This window comes from Triticum aestivum, chromosome 6B, assembly GCF_018294505.1.
Source record: "Triticum aestivum cultivar Chinese Spring chromosome 6B, IWGSC CS RefSeq v2.1, whole genome shotgun sequence".
NCBI lineage: Eukaryota > Viridiplantae > Streptophyta > Magnoliopsida > Poales > Poaceae > Triticum > Triticum aestivum.
The window spans coordinates 523346129-523370477 of NC_057810.1; the positions used below are offsets into that span (position 1 = coordinate 523346129).

A 24349-nucleotide genomic window follows, 5' to 3' on the forward strand; every position below is an offset into this window, starting at 1 on the left:
CCTTAGATAAGCCATTAATTAACAATCTCACATCTGTCATGGATATTCACTCACCCAATCCACGTCTACTAGCATAGCATAGCATAATAAGCAAACGTAGAAGTAACTCCCAAGGTTTCATAAGTAACAGGTAATAGGTACTACCTCATCTACTTCCCATCCCACAATTTAATTAGATCCTAACAATGCAAGTGTTTGAGGGTTTGATCTAATGCAATAAAACTGGGTAGTAGGAAAGATATGATCAAGTGTTACTTGCCTGCAATGTTGATGAAGATGATTCGCACTCAAAACTCTTGATAGATCTAATCGTCATACTCCGGTCAATCCATCGTAGGCAAGCAATAGTAACCACACAATAAGTACTCATCTAATGCACAGGGAAAAATCGAACAAGAGAACGAACCAGAAAGTTCAACTTAAGAACTCCGGTTGCAAAGAAAGAACGAGCCGAACAAACGACGAAAAACAAACGGCGGAAGAAAACAACTCGGTTCTAGCAAGTTGAATCTAGGTCAAAATTTTACTGTAGCAAAAGCTTGTTCAAGTTGATTAGACGAAACGGCGGTTTCGAGATGAAACTCCAGGCGCTTGAATCACCTGATTCCGATAAACGAGCGAGAAGATAAACTAGAACGAAGATCGGATCTGAGATCGCGATCGCGGAATAAATCCGACGAGAAGAAAAAGAAGAACGGTTATACGAACAGACGTCGTTAACCGGGAAATAATCGGTGATCACGTTCGTTGAGACGAACGGTCCGAAAGAAGAACGAAAACCAATCTAGGGTTTTCGGAAAAGAGATCGAAACGAAAAACCGATCTAGAACACCGGAACGGTTTAGCGAAAAATCGGAAAGAAAACGAATCGGTAGAGAAGAAAAGAATCGGAACGGTTTATAAGAAAAACCGAACCGAGGGAAAGAAGAGACGCGGCGCGGTACCTCCGGCGAACGGCGGCGACGGCGGCGTTGACGCAGGGCGGCGGCGGCGCGGTGACGCATGGCGGTGGCGGTTGGGCGGGCACTAGGGCGCGGGGTTGGGCGGCGTTGGGCGCGGCGGCGATGCACAAGGGCGGCGGCGCGGGTGAGAGGCGCGGGGTGAGGCGCGGCTTGGGTGGTGCGGCGGCGCGGCGTGGGGGCGGCGGAGAGGAGAGGAGAGGTGTTGGTTTGATGTGTTTAGAGGGGGGGGGGTGCTTGGGTATTTATATTGGGGAGGGGAGGGTTTTGCTTGGGGTAGGGGACAAGAAATAGACTAGGATTAGGAAACAAAAGGAAAAGATCTAGAAATAGATACGGAATAAACGAACATAGGACAAGAGTCCTACTAAGACTAGGAAAGCAAGAAGCGGCGGCTCCCTGGTGCACGCGCGCTATGGCCTCTTGGCCGGCCGGCGGCTAGTGGCTTGGGCCTTTGGCCCAAGGCGCTGCGGATTTTTTTTTAAACGGTCTCGCGCGCAGAAAAATAAATAAAAGAAAATCTAAACGAACTCCAAAATTTAATAAAGTAAATTTTCCCCGACTCCTAAAAATGAGCCGAACAAAATGAACTTTTCTTCGGACCTAAAATAAAATTTTCAAAAACGCGCATTTTTCCCTATCCGAATAAAATGCAAATAAAACTCCGGCAAACAAAATTTGATCTATTTATTAAATCTTCATTTTCCTAAATTTGGGAAAGTCATATTATTCCCTCTCTTATATTTTTGATAACGGAAAATAATTGAAGATGAAATAAATAAATCAAATGATCCTCTTTTCAATTCGAGAAAACTCTCAAATATGAAAATAACGAAATCTCCAACTCTCTCCAAGGGTCCTTGAGTTGCGTGAAATTTCTAGGATCGACCAAAATGCAAGAAAATAAAATATGCATGATGATCTATTCCAAATTGAAAATAAATTCAAAGGGGCTTTGAATTTAATTCTTTGAAACTCCCAACTCATATTTCATATAATTTGAAGAAGTCATTTTATCTTCTCTCGTGAAAATCATTGAGTCGCATAAAGTTTCAGAATTGGGATATTTCCAAATGAAATTCAAATATTCTCAACACCCCTTGTCATTTAAATAAATGGAAGAAGTCATGTCATCTTCTCTCCGGGGTTTTGTGATGAAAAGAATTTGAATTCACGAAGATCAGAAAACCAATATGAAAGTTTGGGAAAGTCCTTTTATTCCCTCTCATTTAACTTTCAAAAAGTTTCGAATTCACTCACTTTCAGTCAATCAATCAAGCAATCAATCAAATCTATCTATTTGTTTATAACATTCCAAAATTTAGAATTTTGGGATGTTACAAACTACCACCCTTAAAATGAATCTCGTCCTCGAGATTCGGAGAGGCTAGAAAGAATAGGTTAGGGTTTGGGGTCTTCTCAAAGTCCATCGATCATCTCCGAGGTCTCGGGTGCTACCACCCTTAGAAACATTGTTACGGTTCCATCAAAACTCATATACTCCATCCTTATCGTTGACAGTGTCAGTCTTCTCAGATATTAAGGATAATCCCTTCTCTGGCTCTTCCGGTAGTGGCATAACCTTTTCCTCAATTCCTTTGTCCTTTCATCTTGGTAAGGTTATCCCGAAACTGGGTCTTCATAGCTGACGGGTCTGACGCCAATGCTAAACAACTATCGATATCTCGTGGTGGTCAACAATTTATGGTTTCTCCTGCAGGAAATGAATCTGGGTTGATCCTCACCGTATAACCTACGGTTGGCAAAAGCTGTCGTGTACAAGGGAAAAATTACATATACCATTCTAAGGTTTAACAAGGTTTAATATCGTCGTCTCTCTACTATAGGCAAGTCACTCAGATTTACCATCCCATATAGCAAAGCGAATAATAAGAGTAAGTCGGTATGGTGATCAATCCATCCCGCACCCAAATCATTACCATGTATACAGTTTAGCGAATCTCGCATTCTAACACTCGGTCATCCTCACAAGCATTGCAGGATTTCTCTTGTCGATGAACCAAGTTCGGAAAATCCATTGATTCTGCAAGCCAAACAAACATCTATCGTTACTTAACAACTCTCAGGTTTTGCGTAAACTCCTATAGAATCGTCGGTTGATACAAGTCGTAACTTCTTCCAGGGTTTTTCCTTCAGCAAGAGTGTGCTTGCTTCTTGGCAGGTCCTGGGGCCTGTGGGTTATGGCCCATCTCATCACTTGCAAATCTTGAACTCATCATCTGGGCAACTGATCATTATCCCAACATCCAACTTCCTGGCATACTTAAAATCCATCCAAATGTACTGTCTCTTTTCCTTATATTTGCACCAAACGGGGACATGATTACTCAGACTCTTCATGGAATTTCCATTGATCCATATTTCCAACATCATACCTCCTTTATATCCAATAACACTTCATTTCTTCATCCTCGTGGGATGTCCCACATACCGTGATAAAACTTATACTTATGAAATCCATACTCCACATCATTATCCTTTCCGCGGTCAAGCGTCCTTATAGGGGAATATTGGCCATCTCTGCATGGCACTTCTTCAACTGGGAAACGTAAAACACATCTTGAACTCCTGACAGTCCTCCGGGTGACTCTAACTTGTTGGCCACTTCTCCATACGCTCCAAAACTCGGTATGGTCCTACAAACCTCGGGGCTAACTGTCCCTTAACTCCAATCCGTTTAACTCCTCGCAGAGGGAACACATGAAGACATGCTCTGTCTCCAATTTCATAGACTACCTCCTTGCGTTTTTAAGTCTGCATAACTCTTCTACCTGGACTGAGCTACCTTCAGTCTATCTCGAATCAACTTAACATTCTCTTCTGACTCCTTGATCACATTTGGTCCAAACAACTGTCGGTCTCCGACTTCATCCCACATACTCTTGGGGCATCACACATATCGAGACAAAACTCGTATTTCATTTTGCCCAAAATCCATGCAGTGGAGTATCTTTATCCTTTCTGGGGTCAAAGGTTCTTACAGGGTACTACCACCCTTAAAATACACAAATCTTCCATAGACCATATTTCTCTTATCCTCAAAAATGGTCAAAATCCTCCTTCATAGAGTAGCAACTCATAAAATCCATATCAGTACCAACGAGGCTAACTTTATTAATTCTCAAATCATTACAATCTCCTGTTTTTCCATTACATGCCTCAATTCAATACCTCTATATAAAAGAAAATGTTCTCACTACCACTACTATATTACTTCTGTTACAAACTCAACTATTTATCACAAGTCTCCTTCTCCTTCGGACAACCTCTGGCAAAGTGCCCTGCTCCATTACAACGGAAACACATTACTTCTGACAGGTTTCGAGGTTTCCTCATGATCACATAGCCTCCTTGGGTCCTTTTCTTCCCTCTTGGGCAATCATTGAAGTAGTGCCCTGAATTTTTGCACCTGAAACATGTGATATGACTCAGGTCTTTCTTTGTGGAAATTGGGTTGTTCCTCGAATCCAACCTACTTCTCTTCCTGGACCTTTCCATTCCAATCATGGCTTCTATTTCCCGTGGGTCATATTCTACTTCCTCTGTCGGGAATTCTACTAGATTCCCGTTCATACAATTCTGGGAGATGTGTCCTTCTTCTCCACATGAATAGCATGACTTAGTGCAGGGTCTAATTGGCTCTTCTTTGGGTGTGTCCTCCACCTCTTTCTTCATCACAGGTTCTTCTAAACCTTCCATGAGAGCTCCTTTCATTGCTTCTTCCTTCAGCTGGATGGTTCGTTGTACCATGGGGTAAATGTGACACTGAGCAGGGTAGTGGGTAGTCCCTTCACACAAGAAACAAGTAATCTGTCTAGTTGGGCATTCTTCAGTTGGGTGACTTCCTTCACAATTAGGGCATTCATCCTTGTGTTCCTTATGGGTGTGCCCGATTTCTCCACAAATCTTGCATGCACAAGGTTTCTTCATATCCTTTCCATAAGGCTTCAACTTCTGGGACACAAACTGAGACTTTAGCAAGGTCAACTTAAATTCTTTCCAAGTGGTTACTCCTTGCCATCCATTGATGGTTTGGTACATCCTCCACCAAGTAGCAGCACCTCTTTCAAAGCATTGAAGAGCATGCTGGGCCATATCCTTTCCGACTATAGGGTTGTTCTCCATATGATCCTCCATGTTCTGAATCCATCGGTCTGTCTCCAATTGACTCATCGGTCCAGAAAATACAAGCTCATCGCCATTCATCCTCTATTGGGTTCAAGGGTTGGGGTGAGATAAGAGAGATCAAGAGAGAGGAATGCACACAATACAAGCAAAAGTTTTGAAAAGACAGATTTTGTTGTGGCTGTCGAAAAAACATCAAACAAATGACAGCTCACAAACATCGCATCTAACGTAGGTATATAATAGGGGTTTGGTCTTCTAAAGGTCAATGAATCTTCAACGTCTCCAAACTCTTCAAGTCATGTTCATGTCTCCGATGGCTTCTTCCAATCGTGCTTGTCCTGCTCAAGTTCTTTTGCCAGATCATCTGTGTTGACGCGAAGTCTCTCGCGACGTCCTTCAATATTTCTGGAGTTACGTTCCAACTGCCGGTTTCAACATCCTTGGCATGAGCCATGGTCATACTGTCCTTCAGTTACTGTCAAATCCCGGTATCTCGATGTTTTGCTCCTTCATCTTGTCTACTTTCAGCTTCTGGGTCCTGAGTTCTTCACCAATTGCCTTATTGTCAAATATTGCTTCTTGTAGGTCCATCTTAACTACCTGATGTAACACTCCAGATCCTGGTGAATACACCAGCTAAGGTTAACACTCCAACGTTTGCAGATAGATGCTCCATCAGCTTTCTACCATCCAATCCTTCCATGCATCTGCATGCTTAACTCCGCACGGTGACAATAGCATTAGCGGGTGATGACATCACGGATAACCGTGTTTCTGCCCTTGTCATTGCCATGAGCTATCTTCCATAGTTGATATCCCCTGCCTTAGGATTTTCTTCGAGTTCTCGTACTCCTTGTTTCAGTCTTTCTTCGATACACCTTGATCTCGGGTATTGACAACTTCCATAATCTGCCAAGTTCCATAAGGGTAGCCTTCCTAGGTCATAAAAATCTAGGGATTCTTCAGAGCCTCCAATTCTCCTAGTCTTCAGAGTCTTCAACAGTTGTAGTTTCCATTTACACGGTAAAATCCTCTTCATTCCAAATGGTCTTAGTTGTCCGATATCTTGTCTCCTTGGAGTGGTCTCATCAGTCAAATCTTCGAGTGGTCAAAAGGGAAAAGGGGTATGGTCTCACTTAAAAGGGGAATATTTGAATAAACTCAGAAGAGAAGAGAGGTAAAAGATCTTTTGAAAGGGAAAGTTGTAGAGAAAAAATCTTTGCTATTGGCTTGCCAGTTTCTAGGGTCACGTCCTACAGTCAACATGTGCTCTGATACCATCTTGTAGCGACCCGACCCGAATGGATCAAGTCTCTGTGCTTTCGTGTCATCCCTGGATCGGTATGCTGACACACACAGTACTCGAAGGATTTATAACAGAGGTAAATCACATGTATAAAGTAACGTAAAAACTATTACCTCAATCCAAAATATAGCGGAAGCAACAAGGTTGTGGATTCCCATCAACACCAACGGCAAAGTTGAGTATAGGAAATCGTAACCCTAACGTACCACTTACTCGTCGTCTGAAAAGTCTGCAACATGAAAAGTTGCAGCCCGAAAACGGGTCAGCACATGGAATATGCTGGCAATGTAACACATAGAGAGTAATGAAAGAATAGGCTATACTACATGCATATATGGCTGGTGGAAAGCTCTATGATTACAGTTTTTGCGAAAAGCCAATTTTTCCCTACTTCAAAGGAATAAAATTTATTTAACTATCATGGTGGTTGTTAAACATTGAGAATGGTTGACAGCATCCTCAATCCCAATTAAAAGTACTCATTAAACCCAAACAAATTATAATAAGTAACGTGTTGAGATCAACAGGATAATCCAAGAACTAGATACTCAAAATGTCCATAACCGGGGACACGGCTAATCATGATTAGTTTGTTACTCTGCAGAGGTTTGCGCACTTTTCCCACAAGACTCGATCGCCTCCGTTTGGTTTCTCGCACTACAGGGTGTTTGAGAAGACGGATGACCGAGACATAGTCTTTCAGAAGCGCTAGCACCTTACATGTGGGGTAAACCGGTACACCTACATCCCCTACATCTGCTAGTCTACCCCGTAAGAGTTCGCACAACTTAGTCAACTATGCTAGAGCCCATAGTAGCATGTGGCTGCACACGGAAGTTTCTAGCATGAAAGATCTTATGATCCCTTTGAGTCTGGGTGGCGGTCCAAAAAAAACAAGCAAGTCCTGATAGACATCAGGTGCCTCAATCCACCCAGATGTGTGTTTAGGTTGCCACCTTAGATAAGCCATTAATTAACAATCTCACATCTGTCATGGATATTCACTCACCCAATCCACGTCTACTAGCATAGCATAGCATAATAAGCAAACGTAGAAGTAACTCCCAAGGTTTCATAAGTAACAGGTAATAGGTACTACCTCATCTACTTCCCATCCCACAATTTAATTAGATCCTAACAATGCAAGTGTTTGAGGGTTTGATCTAATGCAATAAAACTGGGTAGTAGGAAAGATATGATCAAGTGTTACTTGCCTGCAATGTTGATGAAGATGATGCGCACTCAAAACTCTTGATAGATCTAATCGTCATACTCCGGTCAATCTATCGTAGGCAAGCAATAGTAACCACACAATAAGTACTCATCTAATGCACAGGGAAAAATCAAACAAGAGAACGAACCAGAAAGTTCAACTTAAGAACTCCGGTTGCAAAGAAAGAACGAGCCGAACAAACGACGAAAAACAAACGGCGGAAGAAAACAACTCGGTTCTAGCAAGTTGAATCTAGGTCAAAATTTTACTGTAGCAAAAGCTTGTTCAAGTTGATTAGACGAAACGGCGGTTTCGAGATGAAACTCCAGGCGCTTGAATCACCTGATTCCGATAAACGAGCGAGAAGATAAACTAGAACGAAGATCGGATCTGAGATCGCGATCGCGGAATAAATCCGACGAGAAGAAAAAGAAGAACGGTTATACGAACAGACGTCGTTAACCGGGAAATAATCGGTGATCACGTTCGTTGAGACGAACGGTCCGAAAGAAGAACGAAAACCAATCTAGGGTTTTCGGAAAAGAGATCGAAACGAAAAACCGATCTAGAACACCGGAACGGTTTAGCGAAAAATCGGAAAGAAAACGAATCGGTAGAGAAGAAAAGAATCGGAACGGTTTATAAGAAAAACCGAACCGAGGGAAAGAAGAGACGCGGCGCGGTACCTCCGGCGAACGGCGGCGACGGCGGCGTTGACGCAGGGCGGCGGCGGCGCGGTGACGCATGGCGGCGGTGGCGGTGTATGGTGGCGGTGGCGGCACTAGGGCGCGGGGTTGGGCGGCGTTGGGCGCGGCGGCGATGCACAAGGGCGGCGCCGCGGGTGAGAGGCGCGGGGTGAGGCGCGGCTTGGGTGGTGCGGCGGCGCGGCGTGGGGCGGCGGAGAGGAGAGGAGAGGTGTTGGTTTGATGTGTTTAGAGGGGGGGGTGCTTGGGTATTTATATTGGGGAGGGGAGGGTTTTGCTTGGGGTAGGGGACAAGAAATAGACTAGGATTAGGAAACAAAAGGAAAAGATCTAGAAATAGATACGGAATAAACGAACATAGGACAAGAGTCCTACTAAGACTAGGAAAGCAAGAAGCGGCGGCTCCCTGGTGCACGCGCGCTATGGCCTCTTGGCCGGCCGGCGGCTAGTGGCTTGGGCCTTTGGCCCAAGGAGCTGCGGATTTTTTTTTTAAACGGTCTCGCGCGCAGAAAAATAAATAAAAGAAAATCTAAACGAACTCCAAAATTTAATAAAGTAAATTTTCCCCGACTCCTAAAAATGAGCCGAACAAAATGAACTTTTCTCCGGACCTAAAATAAAATTTTCAAAAACGCGCATTTTCCCTATCCGAATAAAATGCAAATAAAACTCCGGCAAACAAAATTTGATCTATTTATTAAATCTTCATTTTCCTAAATTTGGGAAAGTCATATTATTCCCTCTCTTATATTTTTGATAACGGAAAATAATTGAAGATGAAATAAATAAATCAAATGATCCTCTTTTCAATTCGAGAAAACTCTCAAATATGAAAATAACGAAATCTCCAACTCTCTCCAAGGGTCCTTGAGTTGCGTGAAATTTCTAGGATCGACCAAAATGCAAGAAAATAAAATATGCATGATGATCTATTCCAAATTGAAAATAAATTCAAAGGGGCTTTGAATTTAATTCTTTGAAACTCCCAACTCATATTTCATATAATTTGAAGAAGTCATTTTATCTTCTCTCGTGAAAATCATTGAGTCGCATAAAGTTTCAGAATTGGGATATTTCCAAATGAAATTCAAATATTCTCAACACCCCTTGTCATTTAAATAAATGGAAGAAGTCATGTCATCTTCTCTCCGGGGTTTTGTGATGAAAAGAATTTGAATTCACGAAGATCAGAAAACCAATATGAAAGTTTGGGAAAGTCCTTTTATTCCCTCTCATTTAACTTTCAAAAAGTTTCGAATTCACTCACTTTCAGTCAATCAATCAAGCAATCAATCAAATCTATCTATTTGTTTATAACATTCCAAAATTTAGAATTTTGGGATGTTACACCAAGATCTATCTATGGAGAGACTAGCAACGAGGGGAAGGAGAGTGCATCTACATACCCTTGTAGATCGCTAAGCGGAAGCGTTCAAGAGAATGGGGTTGAAGGAGTCGTACTCATCGTGATCCAAATCACCGGAGATCCTAGTGCCGAACGGACGACACCACCGCGTTCAACACACGTACAGCCCGGTGACGTCTCCCATGCCTTGATCCAGCAAGGAGAGAGGGAGAGGTTGAGGAAGACTCCATCCAGCAGCAGCACAACGGCGTGGTGGTGATGGAGGAGCGTGGTAATCCAGCAGGGCTTCGCCAAGCACCGTGAGAGACAAGGAGAAAGAGAGGTAGGGCTGCGCCAGGGAGAGGTGGAAACTCTTGTGTATGGCAGCCCCAAAACCTCAAGTATATATAGGGGAGAGGGAGGGGGCTGCGCCCCCTCTAGGGTTCCCACCCCAAGGGGTGCGGCAGCCCCTAGATCCCATCTAGGGTGCGGCCAAGGGGGGGGAGAGGGGAAACTTGCCCCCCAAGTAAGGTGGGTGTGTCCCCCTTCCCCAAACCCTAGGCGCCTTGGGCCCTTGTGTGTGGGGGGGGGGCACCAGCCCACCTGGGGCTGGTCCCCTCCCACACTTGGCCCATGCAGCCCTCTGGGCCGGTGGCCCCACTTGGTGGACCCCCGGGACCCTCCCGGTGGTCCCGGTACGTTACCGATAACACCCGAAACTTTTCCGGTGCCCAAAACATGACTTCTCATATATAAATCTTTACCTCCGGACCATTCCGGAACTCCTCGTGACGTCCGGGATCTCATCTGGGACTCCGAACAACATTCAGTAACCACATACAAACTTCCTTTATAACCCTAGCGTCATTGAACCTTAAGTGTGTAGACCCTACGGGTTCGGGAACCATGCAGACATGACCGAGACATTCTCCGGTCAATAACCAACAGCGGGATCTGGATACCCATGTTGGCTCCCACATGTTCCACGATGATCTCATCGGATGAACCACGATGTCGAGGACTCAATCAATCCTGTATACAATTCCCTTTGTCTAGCGGTATTGTACTTGCCCGAGATTCGATCGTCGGTATCCCGATACCTTGTTCAATCTCGTTACCGGCAAGTCTCTTTACTTGTTCCGTAACACATCATCCCGTGATCAACCCCTTGGTCACATTGTGCATATTATGATAATGTCCTATCGAGTGGGCCCAGAGATACCTCTCTATTACAAGGAGTGACAAATCCCAGTCTCGATTCGTGCCAACCCAACAGACACTTTCAAAGATACCCGTAGTGCACCTTTACAGCCACCCAGTTATGTTGTGACGTTTGGTACACCCAAAGCATTCCTACGGTATCCGGGAGTTGCACAATCTCATGGTCTAAGGAAATGATACTTGACATTAGAAAAGCTTTAGCATACGAACTACACGATCTTTGTGCTAGGCTTAGGATTGGGTCTTGTCCATCACATCATTCTCCTAATTATGTGATCCCGTTATCAACGACATCCAATGTCCATGGTCAGGAAACCGTAACCATCTATTGATCAACGAGCTAGTCAACTAGAGGCTTACTAGGGACATGGTGTTATCTATGTACCCACACATGTATCTGAGTTTCCTATCAATACAATTATAGCATGGATAATAAACGATTATCATGAACAAGGAAATATAATAATAATAACTAATTTATTATTGCATCTAGAGCATATTTCCAACAGTCTCCCACTTGCACTAGAGTCAATAATCTAGTTCACATCGCCATGTGATTTACATTGACAGCTCACGTCGCCATGTGACCAACATCCAAAGAGTTTACTAGTGTCACTAAACTAGTTCACATCACCATGTGATTAAGACTCAATGAGTTCTGGGGTTTGATCATATTTTGCTTGTGAGAGAGGTTTTAGTCAACGGGTCTGCAACATTCAGATCCGTCTGTATTTCGCAATTCTCTATGTCATATTGTAAATGCTGCTTCCATGCTCCACTTGGAGCTATTCCAAATGGTTGCTCCACTATACGTATCCGTTTTGCTACTCAGAGTCATTTGGATAGGTGTTAAAGGTTGCATCGACATAACCCTTTACGCCGAACTCTTTATCACCTCCATAATCGAGAAACATGTCCTTATTTACTCCAAGGACAATTTTGACCATTGTCCAATGATCCACTCCTGGATCATTCTTGTACCCCTTGACTAACTCATGGCAAGGCACACTTCCGGTGTTGTACACAGCATAGCATACTATAGAGCCTACGTCTGAAGCATAGGGGATGACCTTTGTCCTTTCTCTTTCTTCTGCCGTGATCGTGCTTTAAGTCTTAACTTCATACCTTACAACTCAGGCAAGAACTCCTTCTTTGACTGATCCATCTTGAACACCTTCAAGATCATGTCAAGGTATGTGCTCATTTGAAAGTACCATTTAGCATTTTTGATCTATCCTCATAGATCTTGATGCTCAATGTTCAAGCAGCTTAATCTAGGTTTTCTATTGAAAAACACCTTTCAAACAACCCTATAGGCTTTCCAGAAATTCTACATCATTTCTGATCAACAATATGTCAACAACATATACTTATCAGAAATTCTATAGTGCTCCCACTCACTTCTTTGGAAATACAAATTTCTCATAAACTTTGTATAAACCCAAAATCATTGATCATCTCATCAAAGCGTACATTCCAACTCCGAGATGCTTACTCCAGTCCTTAGAAGGATCGCTGGAGCTAGCATACCTTTTAGCATCCTTAGGATCGACAAATCTTTCTAATTGTATCGCATACAACCTTTCCTTACGAAAACTAGTAAGGAAACTCGTTTTGACATCCATTTGGCAGATTTCATAAATGCAGCTAATGCTAACATGATTCCGACGGACTTAAGCATCACTGCGGATGAGAAAATCTCATCGTAGTCAACTTCCTTGAACTTGTGAAAAACTCTTCGCCACAAGTCGAGCTTCATAGACGGTGACATTACCGTCCACGCCGTCTTCTTCTTAAAGATCCATTTATCTCAATGGCTTGCCGATCATCGGGCAAGTCCACCAAAGTCCATGCTTTGTTTTGATACATAGATCCTATCTTGGATTTCATGGCTTCTAACCATTTGATGGAATATGGGCCCCCCATCGCTTCTCCATAGCTCGTAGATTCATTGTCGTCTAGCAACATGACCTTCAAGACAAGATTACTGTACCACTCTGAAGCAGTACGCGTCCTTGTCATCCTACGAGGTTCGGCAGTGACTTGATCCGAGGCTTCATGATCACTATCATCAGCTTCCACTTCAATTGGTGTAGGTGCCACAGGAACAACTTCCTGTGCCCTGCTACACACTAGTTGAAGTGATGGTTCAACAACCTCATCAAGTCTCCACCATCCTCCCACTCAATTCTTTCGAGAGAAACTTTTCCTCGAGAAAGGACCCGTTTCTATAAATAATTACTTTTGCTTCCGGATCTGAGATAGGAGGTATACCCAACTGTTTTTTGGGTGTCCTATGAAGATGTATTTATCCGCTTTGGGTTCGAGCTTATCGGGATGAAACTTTTTCACATAAGCGTCGCAGCCCAAACTTTCAAGAAACGACAACTTAGGTTTCTCCAAACCATAGTTCAAATGGTGTCATCTCAACGGAATTACGTGGTGCCCTATTAAAGTGAGTGCGGTTGTCTCTAATGCCTAACCCATGAACGATAGTGGTAATTTGATAAGAGACATCATGGTACGCACCATATCCAATAGGGTGCAACTATGATGTTCGGACACACCATCACACTATGGTGTTCCAGACGGTATTAATTGTGAAACAATTTCCACAGTGTCTTAATTGCGTGCCAAAGCTCGTAACTCAGATACTCATCTCTATGATCATATCATAGACATTTTATCCTCTTGTCATGATGATCTTCAACTTCACTCTGAAATTACTTGAACCATTCAATAATTCAGACTTGTGTTTCATCAAGTAAATATACTCAGTATCTACTCAAATCATCCGTGAAGTAAGAACATAACGATATCCACTGCGTGCCTCAGCACTCATTGGACTGCACACATCAAAATGTATTACTTCCAACAAGTTGCTTTCTCATTCCATTTTACTGAAAACGAGGCCTTCAGTCATCTTGCCCATGCGGTATGATTTGCATGTCTCAAGTGATTCAAAATCAAGTGAGTCCAAACGGTCCATTTGCATGGAGTTTCTTCATGCATATACACCAATAGACATGGTTCGCATGTCTCAATCTTTTCAAAACGAGTGAGTCCAAAGATCCATCAACATGGAGCTTCTTCATGCGTTTTATACCAATATGACTCAGTGCCACAAGTATGTGGTACTATCATTACTATCTTATATCTTTTGGCATGAATATGTGTATCACTACGATTGAGATTCAATAAACCATTCATTTTAGGTGCAAGATCATTGAAGGTATTATTCAAATAAACAGAGTAACCATTATTCTCCTTAAATGAATAACCGTATTGCGATAGACATAATTCAATCATGTCTATGCTCAACGCAAACACTAAATAACAATTATTTTTGTTTAACACCAATCTCGATGGTAGAGGGAGCGTGCGATGCTTGATCACATCAACCTTGGAAACACTTCCAACACATATCGTCAGCTCACCTTTAGCTAGTCTCCGTTTATTCCGTAGCTTTTATTTCGAGTTACCAACACTTAGCAACCAAACCGGTATCTATTACCCTGGTGATACTAGGAGTACTAGTAAAGTACACATTAACATAATGTATATCCAATATACTTCCGTCGACCTTGCTTGCCTTCTTATCTACTAAGTATCTAGGGTGGTTCTACTTTAGTGTCCGTTCCTCTCATTACAGAAGCACTTAGTCTCGGGTTTGGGTTCAACCTTGGGTTTTCACTAGAGCAGCAACTATTTTGCCGTTTCATGAAGTATCCCTTCTTGCCCTTGCCCTTCTTGAAACTAGTGGTTTTACCAACCATCAACAATTGATGCTCCTTCTTGATTTCTACTTTCGCGGTGTCAAACATTGTGAATATCTCAAGGATCATCATATCTATCCCTTTATAGTTCGTCACGAAGCTCTACAGCTTGGTGGCAATGACTTTGGAGAAACATCACTATCTCATCTGGAAGATCAACTCCCACTCGATTCAAGTGATTGTTGCACTCAGACAATCTGAGCACAAGCTCAACGATTGAGCTTTTCTCCCTTAGTTTGAAGGCTAAGAAAATCGTCGGAGGTCTTATACCTCTTGACGTGGGCACGATCCTGAAATCCCAATTTCAGCCCTCGAAACATTTCACATGTTCCGCGACGTTTCGAAATCGTCTTTGGTGCCTCATCTCTAAACCGTTTAACTGAACTATCACATAGTTATCAAAACATGTATGTCAAATGTTCGCAACATCCACAGACGACGTTCGAGGTTCAGCACACCGAGCGGTGCATTAAGGACATAAGCCTTCTACGAAGCAACGAGGACAATCCTCAGTTTACGGACCCAGTCCGCATAATTGCTACTATCAACTTTCAACTAAATTTTCTCTAGGAACATATCTAAAACAGTAGAACTAAAACGCGAGCTTACGACATAATTTGCAAAGACCTTTTGACTATGTTCAGGATAATTAAGTTCATCTTATGAACTCCCACCCAGATAGACATCCCTCTAGTCATCTAAGTGATTACATGATCCGAGTCAACTAGGCTGTGTCCGATCATCACGTGAGACGGACTAGTCATCATCGGTGAACATCTTCATGTTGATCGTATCTACTATACGACTCATGCTCGACCTTTCGGTCTCTTGTGTTCCGAGGCCATGTCTGTACATGCTAGGCTCGTCAAGTCAACCTAAGTATTTCGCGTGTGTAAATCTGGCTTACACCCGTTGTATGTGAACGTTAGAATCTATCACACCCGATCATCACGTGGTGCTTCGAAACAACGAACTTTCGCAACGGTGCACAGTTAGGGGGAACACTTTCTTGAAATTTTAATGAGGGATCATCTTATTTACTACCGTCTTCCAAGCAAATAAGATGCATAAACATGATAAACATCACATGCAATCAAAAAGTGACATGATATGGCCAATATCATTTTGCTCATTTTGATCTCCATCTTCAGGGCTCCATGATCATCATCGTCACCGGCATGACACCATGATCTCCATCATCGTGTCTTCATGAAGTTGTCTCGCCAACTATTACTTCTACTACTATGGCTAACGGTTTAGCAATAAAGTAAAGTAATTACATGGTGTTGTTCAGTGACACTCAGGTCATACAATAAATTAAGACAACTCCTATGGCTCCTGCCGGTTGTCATACTCATCGACATGCAAGTCGTGATTCCTATTACAAGAATATGATCAATCTCATACATCACATATCATTCATCACATTCCTTTTTGGCCATATCACATCACATAGCATACCCTGCAAAAACAAGTTAGACGTCCTCTAATTGTTGTTTGCATGTTTTACATGGCTGCTATGGGTTTCTAGCAAGAACATTTCTTACCTACGCAAAAAAAAACCACAACGTGATATGTCAATTGCTATTTACCCTTCATAAGGACCCTTTTCATCGAATCCGATCCGACTAAAGTGGGAGATACTGGCACCCGCTAGCCACCTTATGCAACAAGTGCATGTCAGTCGGTGGAACCTGTCTCACGTAAGAGTACGTGTAAGGTCGGTCCAGGCCGCTTCATCCCACAATACCGTCGAAACAAGATTGGACTAGTAATGGTAAGCATATTGAACAAAATCAACACCCACAACTACTTTGTGTTCTACTCGTGCATAGAATCTACGCAATAGACCTAGCTCATGATGCCACTGTTGGGGAACGTAGTAGAAATTCAAAATTTTCCTATGAGTCACCAAGATCTATCTATGGGAAGACTAGCAACGAGGAGAAGGAGAGTGCATCTACATACCCTTGTAGATCGCTAAGCGGAAGCGTTCAAGAGAACAGGGTTAAAGGAGTCGTACTCGTCGTGATCCAAATCACCGGATATCCTAGTGCCAAACGGACCGCACCTCCGCGTTCAACACACGTACAGCCCGGTGACGTCTCCCATGACTTGATCCAGCAAGGAGAGAGGGAGAGGTTGAGGAAGACTCCATCCAGCAGCAGCACAACGGCGTGGTGGTGATGGAGGAGCGTGGTAATCTAGCAGGGCTTCACCAAGCACCGCGAGAGACAAGGAGAAAGAGAGGTAGGGCTGCGCCAGGGAGAGGTGGAAACTCTTGTGTATGGCAGCCCCAAAACCTCAAGTATATATAGGGGAGAGGGAGGGGGCTGCGCCCCCTCTAGGGTCCCACCCCCAAGGGGTGCGGCAGCCCCTAGATCCCATCTAGGGTGCGGCCAGGGGGGGAGAGGGGAAACTTGCCCTCAAGTAAGGTGGGTGCGCCCCCTTCCCCAAACCCTAGGCGCCTTGGGCCCTTGTGGGGGGGCGCACCAGCCCACCTGGGGCTGGTCCCCTCCCACACTTGGCCCATGCAGCCCTCTGGGGCCGGTGGCCCCACTTTGTGGACCCCTGGGACCCTCCCGGTGGTCCCGGTACGTTACCGATTACACCCGAAACTTTTCCGGTGCCCAAAACAGGACTTCCCATATATAAATCTTTACCTCCGGACCATTACGGAACTCCTCGTGATGTCCGGGATCTCATCCGGGACTCCGAACAACATTCGGTAACCACATACAAACTTCCTTTATAACCCTAGCGTCATCGAACCTTAAGTGTGTAGACCCTACGGGTTCGGGAACCATGCAGACATGACCGAGACGTTCTCCGGTCAATAACCAACAGTGGGATCTGGTACCCATGTTGGCTCCCACATGTTCCACGATGATCTCATTGGATGAACCACGATGTCGAGGACTCAATCAATCCCGTATACAATTCCCTTTGTCTAGCGGTATTGTACTTGCCCGAGATTCGATCATCGGTATCCCGATACCTTGTTCAATCTCGTTACTGGCAAGTCTCTTTACTCGTTCCGTAACACATCATCCCATGATCAACCCCTTGGTCACATTGTGCACATTATGATGATGTCCTACCGAGTGGGCCCAGAGATACCTCTCCGTTACACGGAGTGACAAATCCCAGTCTCGATTCGTGCAACCCAACAGACACTTTCGGAGATACCCGTAGTGCACCTTTATAGCCACCCAGTTACGTTGTGACGTTTGGTACACCCAAAGCATTCCTACGGTAGCCGGGAGTTGCACAATCTCATGGTCTAAGGAAATGATACTTGACATTAGAAAAGCTTTAGCATACGAACTACACGATCTTTGTGCTAGGCTTAGGATTGGGTCTTGTCCATCATATCATTCTCCTAATGATGCGATCCCGTTATCAACGACATCCAATGTCCATGGTCAGGAAACCGTAACCATCTATTGATCAACGAGCTAGTCAACTAGAGGCTTACTAGGGACATGGTGTTGTCTATGTACCCACACATGTATCTGAGTTTCCTATCAATACAATTATAGCATGGATAATAAACGATTATCATGAACAAGGAAATATAATAATAATAACTAATTTATTATTGCCTCTAGAGCATATTTCCAATAGATATATCTCTAGCACAAGAAGCACTAGCCCCAGTAACATGTACTTTGTCAAATATGATGTGCAAATGTTCAAGGTGCTTTGGTCCCTATTTTTTGAACTTCATATGATTGCATTTCTTTCCTGTACTCTCTTGGCATCTCTGAAATGTATTTTAATGTACAAGTGAGATATTGCAGTCATATAGAACCATGCCAAATGAAAAACAAAATGGCTAGTCCTACCTTGATATGTTCATCCCACCATTCTTTAGAGCAATCAACGGTTCTCTTTGCATCATCACATCCAAGCCCAGTTGCTTCATTTTTCAACTCCATGAACCAAGTGTACTCATTTTTTATGGCATCCCACTTGTTCTTGAATTTATCCTTGGGATACTTCTTTCTCGTTCTTGCTTCCCATTTCTCCAAAACATTTGCCCAACCCTTCTTGTTTAAATAACCTAATGGCCTATTCCCCTTTTCAACCTCTTCTCTCAATATTTCAACGAGTTTCTTCAGATGGGCATCATCCCACACCGCCTTCTCAGCCATACTTCACTAAAGCAATACGAGAAAAGCACGTATCAAGAACAATGCGTTACATAATATCAAAAAATCATCCGACACACAGCAATATGCAGCAAGTACTCAAATAGTATGTACAAGTAACAAACATAATATCTATTTACAGGAAAGTTTCGTGCATGTTGTTTGCTGTCTTTTTAGATGGCATGTCATACATCAATCAAAAACTGTGCAAATAAAATTAGGTATATCATGTCATACATCAATCAAATAGTATGTACAAGTAACAAACATAACCAAATTTGGTCCACAATGAAGCTTATACATCAATCAAAAAATTAGGTATACCATGTTCAGCTTTTATACATATTATGTATACTAGCAATTAAACATTACATAAATAAAATTGTACAAAAACTAAAAGGAATCCTAAACAGGGGATGGGAACAGGGAGGGTGAGGAGGAAGGAGAGGGGGAGGGAGCAAGGAATTAGGGAGGGGGCTAGTAGGAACGAGACTGGTAAGCTGGCGCCGCCGGCCGGCCGGCCGGCCAGACCTAGGCCGCCGGGAATAGATGAGCCGGAAGGGGCGAGCAGGGAGGAGGATGGGTGAAGGATGGAGAAAGTGGGGAGGAGAGAGGAGGGAGGAGGGACTTTGGGGTACTACGAGTGGCCGGTGCGCCGGCGAGGACGGCCGGCTGGAGCTGGCCGCCGGAAACAGCAAGGGAAGGGAGGAGCATGGAGGAGGGAGGAGGATGGAGGACGTTGGGAAAATCTTACCTTGGTACGGAGCGGCCGACGACGGAGGTTCACCGGAGCAGGCGGTGGCGGAGGATCGCCGGAGCCAGCAGCGTTGGCAGGCGGCGGCGGCAGGGGCGGCGGCGGCGGCCAACCCTAGCTTTTGCGGTCGGGCTGCCCTGTTGCTTCGTTCGTGCGAACAGTCGAGAAGAAGAGATCGAACAGGTATGACTTGGGAGTGGCATTGGTGGGTAAATACCATCAGTTTTTATGGGGACAGCTGAAAGTGGTTGGTTTAGAAGTTGTAAAAGTTGGGGGTACCCCGGCTGCGAAATTTATACTACGTAAAAGCTACAGATTATTACAAGCTGCTTCAATAATTTATCCCTTTGGTTAGCTTTTAGCTTCTACAAAGCAGAAGTTGGGACAATCTGTCCAACCAAACACAGCCTGTGAACCTGGTTTATGAGTAGGTTGTGTTTGGTTGGACAGATTGTATATATTTCAACAGAAAATACCCCTGTGAACCTGGTGGTAGATGAACCCTACACAAAATTTGAGGGAAAATTTAGCAATTCAGGAAAAAGTCAAAAATCTTTGAAACATTTTGTCGTGCAAACTTGACTTATTGGCCTACTCATAAACAAAATTTGACCACAAAAAACTGTTGTCAAAAAATATGAGCATACAAACAAATTGTCCAAGACAATATAGAGTGAATAGTATGCCTAGTATAGTGCTGATTTTGACTTTGTGCTGGACAATATCACGAAAGTCTTTTTGTCCCCAAATTTTTTATGCAAACGTAATGATTTATCTAGTTTGTTGCCAGGATTTTTCGACCATTTTCAAAATTACTAATTATATTTTTCAAAAGGTGCACCAGCACCAGAGAGCCATCTATTCTACTCGCACTAGCCATTTTTTCAACAAGGAAGGTGAAACCGACCTCTGCGCTGGGTCATGTATGCACCTAATCCCAGGGGGACTAGTACTATTATTAGGGGAATACCTAGAACTCATCTAGATGAGATATAAGTTGGTCTCATTTACTTTAAAAACAAGAATAGATACAACCCACGTTAGCACACACACATCTTATAGCATCATATCCAATGGCTATAAAAAGTGAATGAGATTATATCTCATCTAGATAAGTTCTAGCAAAACTGATTATTAGGCTTAATTACCAGTCATTAGCAAGGATATCACCAATCCTAGCGACCCTAGGCATATATTTGTCTTACATTTATTCACTATGATTAGTGGGTACTTCATCTTTGTTTTGATAGTGATGACTATCACTTTATCCGTAGGATCAACATCCAACGACTAATGGACCCATGGATCACAAAGCGTTGTCATAGCAAAAAATTGGACGCCCTGAAAGCGGTGTCATGGCAGAAGACAAAGCAGCGCACTGTTTCTGCTAAGCACCGTTGGGCACCCCGAAAGCGTTGTCATGGCAGACAAAGCAGCGCACTGTTTCTACTAATCACCATTGGACGCCAGCACAACACTGGACAACACGAAGTAGCTTGAGGTACCTTCCAACACGCCGGTTGTACGGACTATTTTCAGTACACACCACGGACGTCGCTTTCGGTACCACCGTTACCAGCAACACATGATCCGAAATCGCGGAAGCAGAATGACTCGCTCAACACAAGAACTTGACCACGAATATTTCATCCGTTTACGCCAGGCAGATCACATTTCAACCGGGGAGGTTAATTGGCAGCCATGATCCATTGATCGATGCAGCAAATTAATGGCTGCCTACTAGATCGGCCACCAGAGATCATACAGGACGCACACGATCACCATGCAAGTTGGGGAACATGTTGAGCTAGAGCTAGAGGCTGGAAGCAAATCTGGCCTCCTCGCCCGGGTCGCTCCTCCATCTTCTCTAAAACTAAAAAAACTCGCGTGATCGCATCGCATGAGCGCCCGCAAACACCCAGAAAAAAAGTCAAACTGGTAAAAAGAAACGAAAAATACACACATCCATCCAACTATCTATTCAATCGAGCACGCATGTGTATGCATGTACTAGTACTGTACAGGAGGCAGCCGCCGTGCTACCACCAGCCGGGCGCCTTCCTGCCGCCGCCCGCGGCGGCCATGGCGGCGGCGCGCTCGAACCGCGTGGCCGCGCACGGGATGGTGATGCCGCCGGGGTGCTCGAAGCCGAACTCCTCCTCCGCCTCGCGCAGCAGCTCCCCGAAGAGCGGGTGGTTAAAGTACACCACCGGCACCACGTACCTCATCGACTCGCCGCCGGGCTCGTCGCCGCCCACGTACACCGCCACCTTCCCCTTGGGCGTGGTCGCCTCGCCGGCGTCCTCCAGCAGCCGCTCGCCACGCCGCGGCAGGAGCCTCATCCGCCGCGCCAGCGACCGCCCCCACCCCAGCATCCGCCGGGGCTCGTCCCGCTCCCGCGGCAGCACCACCAGCTGCTGCTGCTGCTGCAGCTTGGCGCTCCCGACGGCCGCGTGGGACGGCTTTGCGCCAGCTCCCAGCTGGCACCGCTGCAGGCGGGCGTAGCCGCGTCGCCGGCGGTTGCAGAGCGCCCAGCGCCAGAGGCCGAGCAGCTTCCGGCCGAGCCGGAATCCTCTCTGCCGCCTTGCCATCATGCAGCTGGCAGGTCGAAGGTCTCCGCTTTCCTGTGCTGTGCTCTGCGTGTGTGGAAGGAAGGAGTTGCAGCTGGGCGGTCAGAACCGAGCTTGACAATGGCTTGTTTTATATACGACGGGAAGGGGAGGGAAGACTCCGGGCAAGGGCGTCACTGTGCGTGTGGGCGCGCGCCCGTGTGGGACTCTCGAGTGATCAATTCCAGCGTTTTGTGCGTCATTTTAGGCTTTTTAGCCTTGTTTTTTGTCATGGCGTCGCACAAAGGCTTAGGACTTGTAATTCAGGTGATGTACGTAAGTATTCAAAGCAAGAGAAAAGCCCTAGAAAAATTTAAGGATGAAAAGATTCGCTTGATGTGGCGAGCTTCCGAGCTTTGGTCGGTTCCCGGTAGTTGAGCTTTTCCCTTGAGGGAATCGGTCGTTGAGTTTCTGAAAGGAATGCCATATATTCGGTTGATCCTAGACCCTAGTGATACCCTTTTTTGTGGCCATGTTATCTGCAAAGTACGCTCACCAGAACATGTCCGCGGCACTCACACAGCGTACACGTTCACTGCAAATGCGTTCAAAGAAATCCCGGGAGAATAATCTGGTAACATGCCAATATGCCATAGCCTTTCAATCCAAGCTGTTTGTGATTTGAGTTCCACAGTTGATTCATCTGATGCTGCAGTCGGACGAAATAGCGTGCACATGCCACACATGCCAGTTGAAAATGACCCGGGTTGTGGCCATCCTCTTTTGGCGGGAAGCAACCTATTGCTGTCAACGCGGTGCGTGTATCGCAGCGCGATGGCATGCAGATCGACCGTCCAAATTTGCTGAGCAGGAGGGCAGCAACCACCATACGCATACTTGGTGCCTTGGCCGGTCTAATTCTAAGACCACCATTGATGCACGCAACGGACCGATCGACCCAACCTGCCCCAGACAAAAGGGCTAGCGGCAAAGCAGGATCTATGTCATCAAAGCACTCTCGATCGGGTAGGAGGCTTATCCAGCATAATGCAAGAATTAGTAACATCCAAAGCAGGCAGCAAAGTGGAACCTTTTAGGTGCACTCGTAAAAGGATTCTTCTGCTCCAAAGGGAGTATGGTAGTGGTGAAAATAGGCTTGGTCACATCGAGATGAAGAAAGCGGATGACGCGGATCCGGTCCCCGCTATCCCACCGAGCTTCTTCCGGATTCCAAGCTCGTGCTGCAGACCCTCGTGCGTGCTACACTACACTACAGGCAGAGGCTGGCACCTGCGGAAACGTCGTTTCCTGGAAGACCGTTTGAAGCAAGTTCTCGACGGATTTGTTAATGGGGAGTGTCATTCTGTCATACTGACGCTACATGCGTTTAACATCTTGCTAAGATTAAGATAGTAGTGCTACTGGTAACAGACGCAGCTGGTGTAGGCTGTTCCTGGGCTGGCATTCCTTGCTCCAGCCAGCCAAAAAATACTACTGTAGTACCGTATCTGAAACGTATGCGAGATGCAGCTGAAGTGTACTGCCTTGGGAACAGGGCACTCGTACAGAGGGAGGGACGTAGGGAACGGCGTATTTACGTGTCCACAGCACGTCGACATCTGTTGAGACTGTGCAGCAGAGAGGGACGCCTGGGAAGGTCGGCATCAGGAGATGAGCACGAGCGATCCGACTACCCCACATCTCCCAAACGGAAAGCTCGACGGGGCCGGAACCGCCAACGTGTATCACGCCGAGACAAACGCACCCGCACGCACGTCCGAAAGCTGAGGGCCACTGGCCTGCCCGCTTTGTCGTTGGCAAGGGGCCAGAGCATCTCTGGTAGTAGTGACATGGAAGTCCCAACAAAATCAGGTTGCCGTGTCAACCGGCCCGTCCTTGGCGTACGGCGACCGGTTACGAATTACTAAGATCTCTTATTTTAGTTTTGGGCAGGATACGATGGGTTTGTGCCAGCAGTATCTCCCCACTTCGCCGGTCAAATGGTACGTGAATGATATTAGAGTAGAGTAGAAGAATGTGGTTTCCGTGAGTAACACTTCGTTTCCAACCTGACAGGGATTCTCTAGCTTTGGATGTTTATGTGGAATCGGTGTCCAAGTAACAAGTGTACATGGACAGTGTACTTATTTGTCAAGGTACGATCATGCCAAAACAAGGAAGGTTCTCAGAAGCCCGCGTGAGAACCATTCTCTTTGTCT

At 45.0% G+C, this 24349-nt stretch overlaps 1 protein-coding gene across 1 annotated transcript; it reads right to left on the bottom strand.

Annotated features, from left to right (window-relative positions):
* Nucleotides 1-21212: 21212 nt before the first annotated feature.
* On the bottom strand, nt 21213-22267 carry LOC123134353 (auxin-responsive protein SAUR36-like). The gene has a single exon (XM_044553622.1). It carries the CDS (start codon nt 22173-22175, stop codon nt 21621-21623), a length of 555 nt encoding a protein of 184 aa, XP_044409557.1. The 5' UTR covers nt 22176-22267; the 3' UTR covers nt 21213-21620.
* Nucleotides 22268-24349: the final 2082 nt, after the last annotated feature.

Bases quoted from the DNA above. Each gene is read 5' to 3' on its own strand.
- LOC123134353 (XM_044553622.1), bottom strand. From the start codon at position 22,175: ATGATGGCAAGGCGGCAGAGAGGATTCCGGCTCGGCCGGAAGCTGCTC.